The following is a 5,197-nucleotide window of genomic DNA, read 5'->3' on the forward strand; positions in this document are numbered from 1 at the left end:
CTGCTGCTGTTACTGCTGTTACTGTTACTGCTGTTACTGTTACTGCTGTTACTGCTGCTGTTACTGCTGCGTAAACTAGATATAGCTCAGGTTTCCTGAACCATATTGTGTGTGTGTGTGTGTGTGTGTGTGTGAATGACTGACTGACGGTCGCTCCTCACCCACAGCATCTGTAATTATCTTTAATGTCTGCATATTTTCCTGCCTCCCCTTCTGTCCCTGATTTCTCCCCCTGACTGTCAGCTGGTCTCAGATCAGTCTGGTTAATGAGTGAACACACAGCTGAAACACATACACATATAGACTGTGTAAATATGTACTTGGTACATCAGATCAAAGTCAGATTTAAATACGATGTCATTCTCTCTCATTCACTCTCATTCTCTCTCATTCACTCTCATTCTCTCTCATTCTCTCTCATTCACTCACACTGTGATGCTGCTGTCTCTTTTTCTACAAGAACTAAAGATGAGTCGGTCTTTTGAACCACAACACACTGAGGTTCCGTCCAAACCAGAGCAGAGGAAAAAAACAAATCTTTTTTTTCCCCCTCTGCTCTGTTTCTGCCTTCCTGGGCATCGAACCCCTGACCCTCTGATTGTGAAACAGCCCACTGTTCTTATGAACTTCCTTCTCCAGGACAGCCTTTGTTGGTGTGACCCTCACGTCAGAGACGGTGGCGTTAGACTTACCGTGGTTGGATTTGGAGCCGTGCACTGGCGTGTAGTGGTTTTTGGAGGACGTCCTGACCGGCGTGTTGTCTTTTGGCGAGCCGTTCATGGCTGCAAAGTTCTCGCAGTCGTACTGTGAGATGGGGATCGGTCCCTGCTGCCTCAGGATGTCGGCCAGAGCCCTGCAATTCAGACACACAGATGGTATCAGTGACGAGGAAAGAGGAACGTCCAGAACCAAGTCTGAATCAGTTCTACAGCAGAACGCTCACACGGCCCTGGAGACCAGAGCAGGTCAACAGTCTGATGGTGACTGGACCAAACCTGACGAACACCAGGTGTCTTTTCAACGACAAATCCGTCAGAGTGTTCTGTCAGAGGTCAGAGGTCACTCACAGCCTCCGCGTTCATTTACGGGAGCTGAGTGTGTGTGTGTGTGAGTGTGTGCTTTAATTAGTTTGAATTTGAATGTTCACCACGCTGCGGCAGGTGCTGATAGAAGGATGGAGTTCTCCAGGGGGGGGGGGGGGGGGGGGGGGGGGGGGGGGGAGGTGGAGGAGGAGGAGGAGGTGATGAAAGAAAAAAAGTTCAAAATGTGTTTTTTTTTGCAAAAGAATAGAAATCTAATTACTTCCATGTCCCTGCAGCAGTAACAGCAGCAGCAGTAACAGCAGCAGCAGTAACAGCAGTAACAGAGGTTGTGTGACAAATGTATCACCAACATAACCTTTGGTATAAATGAATAAAACCCCTCTCTCTCCTCCACATTCACTTCGTCTCTTATTGAATATGCAGTCGTGCGTTCATGTTACATGACCTTGACCCCCCCCCAGCCCTCCGCGCCCCCTCCTCAATGCTAACACAATACATTATTCACCGTCTTAAGGTTGCTCAAGTGTTGAATAATGCAGCCCATAAAAAGAAAACTACTCAATCTTGGGGAAATAATGTCTATGTCAGCATCTGTTCCACTGATGATGCCGCTGCCTCACACCGCGCCGCTCATACATTTGGCTGTAGGAGGTAGCAGGAGGCGGCGAAAGAGGAGAAAACACGGGCCCCATGTGTGTGTTCTAGCCCGTGTTTATGATGTTTGTTTTTCTAGTCAAGTCTACAGCTGAACACAGGAGACAAACGGGCCAAGGCCACAAATAAACTGGGCTCAGAAAGTCTACATCAACCAAGTCTGTGATCCACTGCTGCCTCAGGTTTAACACAGTGACACCAACTAACCACAGGAGGCAGCAGTTGACCAGGAGCTGTTGTTCTGAACTAAAATCACTGATTTTCTCTATGGACTTTGGTCTGAACTAAAATCACTGATTTTCTCTATGGACTTTGGTCTGAACTAAAATCACTGATTTTCTCTATGGACTTTGGTCCATTCGTTTTTGTTTTAAAAAAACTAAAATATAAATTATATCTTTGTATCTAATGTTTGTGACGTGGACATTTAGAACAATAGGTTTTATAATCTCAACTATTAGCTTAGGTTTCCCCTCTGTCTTTGTGAGTCATTCGTCGGTGGCTCTGATCACAGACACAGTGTGAAGTCAATACTGTTATATGTTAGAGCTACGCAATTTATTTATATTGATATAAATACGTATTTATATATATACGGTGAAGCTACTCTTTTTTTAAACCTTACTTTTGTGCATATGTGTTTTTCCACTGTTGCAAATGTTTTTGTTTTTTATAAATGTATTTTTTAAGTAAAGTTCAAACATTTTGACCACCACAACATTCCGCCGCTCACCGGTGGATGTTCATCTCCTGCGGCGGTTCCGTGGCTTTGTCGTACGCCACTTTGACCGACACCCCCACCACGATGATGAAGGCTATGACCCCGCAGGTGATGTAGACCGCCGTGTTGGTCTGGTCCATGCTGGGGTCATACGTGTCTCCCGTGGGCACCGGGGACGGGGCTGGGGTCTGAACCCACACGGGTGTGTGGTAGTTCCTGCAGGCTTTCTGGTCCAGACGGTCCTTCTTGTACTCGCAGCAGAAGCGGAGGTAGCAGGTGCCGCAGCAGTAGCGGTGGTCCGTGTTGTTGCACTCGAACATCTTGTCGTACTGGCCGCTCACGTCGTAGTAGCCCAGACAGGTGTCGTGGTTGCTGGCGGGCGCCGGCGGAGGCTGCGGAGGCTTATTCTGAGCCGGTACCGCTTCCGCCGGCGGCTGGTTCTTCTGCGTCGGCTGCTGTGCACCGAGTGCGGGCACCGCAGTGGTTTTCAGCGCCTTCTTGGGCGTAGGCTTCGTTTTCTTGGCGCCGGCGGCAGCGCTGAGTACACTGAGAGGGTCCAAGTAGAAGAGGAGAAGCAGGAGGAGGCGCCCGATCCCCATGGTCCTCTGAAGTCAGATGTAATTTTGGGTCAAAACTGGTTCGGATTAAGGCTGGATCAGCTGTGTGTCTAACTCTGCTCTCCTACTCTCCGCCACTCGGCTGCTCAAAGGCATTTTAATGAACTAAAGTCCAGTGTGACCCAGCAGGAGGCGCAGGGGGGAGAACACCTCCGGGACAGACAGCGGGAGGAGAATAGATAATAGCCGAGCTTTGAGCTCTGCCCTCCGGCGGCGTGGTTAGTTAGAGTCGCTCAGTTCCGCTGTCCAGGGTGCTGAATCCTGGAGCAGCAGCAGCAGCAGCAGCAGCCTCCTCTGCTCTTCTCCTTCTCTCCTCCTGTCAAATGTGCAGGATTCAAAGTTGAGCTACGAGGCGAAAGGGGAAAAAAAAGAGAAGCCAAATGAGCTCATTAGATTTCACGGTCACGTCACAGTTGCGTCATTATCAATTAGCATTATCTCACTGGGCCGAAACAAAATGTTTCACCGAAGGATCAGAAAATCTTCCACATGAACGTGATCTTCATCCTGATCGCTGTGAGTAACCGCGGCGAGGAGAGAGGTTTAATCACCGTCTTTAACGGACCATAACCTGATCGTTTAAATCGATCATCGTCGTGGACGGATTTTAGGTGAATGTTTAATAACATTTTATAAAAACAAAACAAAACAAAACAAGGAACCAAGAACCAGGAACCTACCTCTGTGAGGAAACCCTGGCGAAGACCGACTCCCTGGGTCTGGGGTCCACGGATGTGAGCGGAACATCACCGCCCGCTCAAACCTCTCTCTCTCTCTCTCCCTCTCTCTCCCTCTGACATCATTTCACTGCTCACGTCAGAACCTCAGCCTGGTCCTCCGCCTTCTGCAGCTGAACTTTTACAGCGGACCTGTGTGTGAAGGTGGACTTTCTGAACAGACACCAGCGGTGATGGACCATGTGGACTTCTGTCTGAACACTGAGTCATCGTTTAGGTGAACAGACAGAACCGTTGTGTCTCTGCATTAATCATTAGTAAGTCATGGTTCGGGACCGTCGGCCTCTCAACAGTTCTAGTTGTCAGTCCTTAAAGTTCTGAGAGGTCTGGGGTGTGACCCACAGCCACAGTGGATGTTCCTCTAGACCTACAGTACTGACCCGTACTGACCCGTACTGACCCGTACTGACCCATACTGACCCATACTGACCCGTACTGACCCATACGATCAGCAGCTACAAGCTAACAATGACAGTCAGCACATTCACACCAATGGAGGTGTGTGTGTCAGCAGGTACACCCAGGTTAGGACTGTGTGTGTGTGTGTGTGTGTGTGTGTGAGAGAGAGAGAGAGCTTATATCACAGCACTTAAGAAATCCAAGGAATGTAACGTGATGGGAATAAAACAGCAGCAGAGAAGTGGTGGGGGTGGGGGGGGTGAGGACAGAGATGGTGTGTGTGTGTGTGTAATTAAACTTCAGGGAAACGTTGATCTACCTGTTATCATGTCAGAAACAGGGGTGTATCCATGGGGGGGGGGAGTTCAGAAACGTCCAGAACTGAACCACAGGCACAGATTCAGCACAGACTTGTTTTTTTAGTTTGTTTTTCCTTTTTTTTCCCATGTGTTGTTGTGTGAGGTTCTGTCTCACAGTCGGATCTGACAGTTTCAATGAAAACATGGCTGCCAGCAGGGACAGGGACAGGGACAGGAGCGGAGGGCGGGGGCGGGGGCGGAGGGCCTTAAATTGGATTTGATCCATTTAACAGAAGACGTTTTTAATAAGACTCAACTCCTGATGAAGACTGTAACAGGTTTAGCTGTGTGGAGGACAGTCTGTGGAGAACCACGGAGAACAAACAAGTCCAGGCTGCAACGTTCTCCAGACACATAAAAGATTATACTTTAATACTTTAGATAGCAGTCGATAGCACCATCTATTGGACAAAGACCAACCGTTGGGCAGTGGAAACAGAGGAATGTGAGCTAACACATTTGATCAAAGTTAACAGTGAGTAGCAACAACTAATAAGCTGCAAGTGTCTTAGACATGTCTGAGTTAAATTAGAAAAAATGTTGGCTAAATGTTAGCCAAAATGGCTTGTTTAATCATTGGTCCAAACGTCACTAGCTAACAAGTCGTTGAGCTAAAGCAGGCGTGGGACAACTAAGGCCCGGGGACTGGATGCGGCCCGTTCAGCTT

The 5,197-nt window shown here is 48.4% G+C and overlaps 1 protein-coding gene across 6 annotated transcripts in view; it reads right to left on the reverse strand.

Moving 5' to 3' along the window:
• Nucleotides 1-3,798, reverse strand: part of shisa6 (shisa family member 6) — a 33,986-nt gene extending 30,188 nt beyond the window's left edge. For all 6 annotated transcript variants that reach the window (XM_008315216.3, XM_017034655.2, XM_017034653.2 and 3 more), the window contains exons 1-3: nucleotides 3,716-3,798; nucleotides 2,431-3,380; nucleotides 693-853 (exon numbers count right to left, since the gene is read on the reverse strand). In XM_008315216.3, coding sequence (XP_008313438.2) covers nucleotides 693-853; nucleotides 2,431-3,017 — 748 coding nt within the window. In that variant the 5' untranslated portion in view covers nucleotides 3,018-3,380; nucleotides 3,716-3,798. The remainder of the gene's footprint in view (nucleotides 1-692; nucleotides 854-2,430; nucleotides 3,381-3,715) is intronic.
• Between the last annotated feature and the right edge of the window lie 1,399 nt (nucleotides 3,799-5,197).

The sequence above is a fragment of the Cynoglossus semilaevis genome, chromosome 8, assembly GCF_000523025.1.
Source record: "Cynoglossus semilaevis isolate Cse_v1.0 chromosome 8, Cse_v1.0, whole genome shotgun sequence".
Lineage (NCBI taxonomy): Eukaryota > Metazoa > Chordata > Actinopteri > Pleuronectiformes > Cynoglossidae > Cynoglossus > Cynoglossus semilaevis.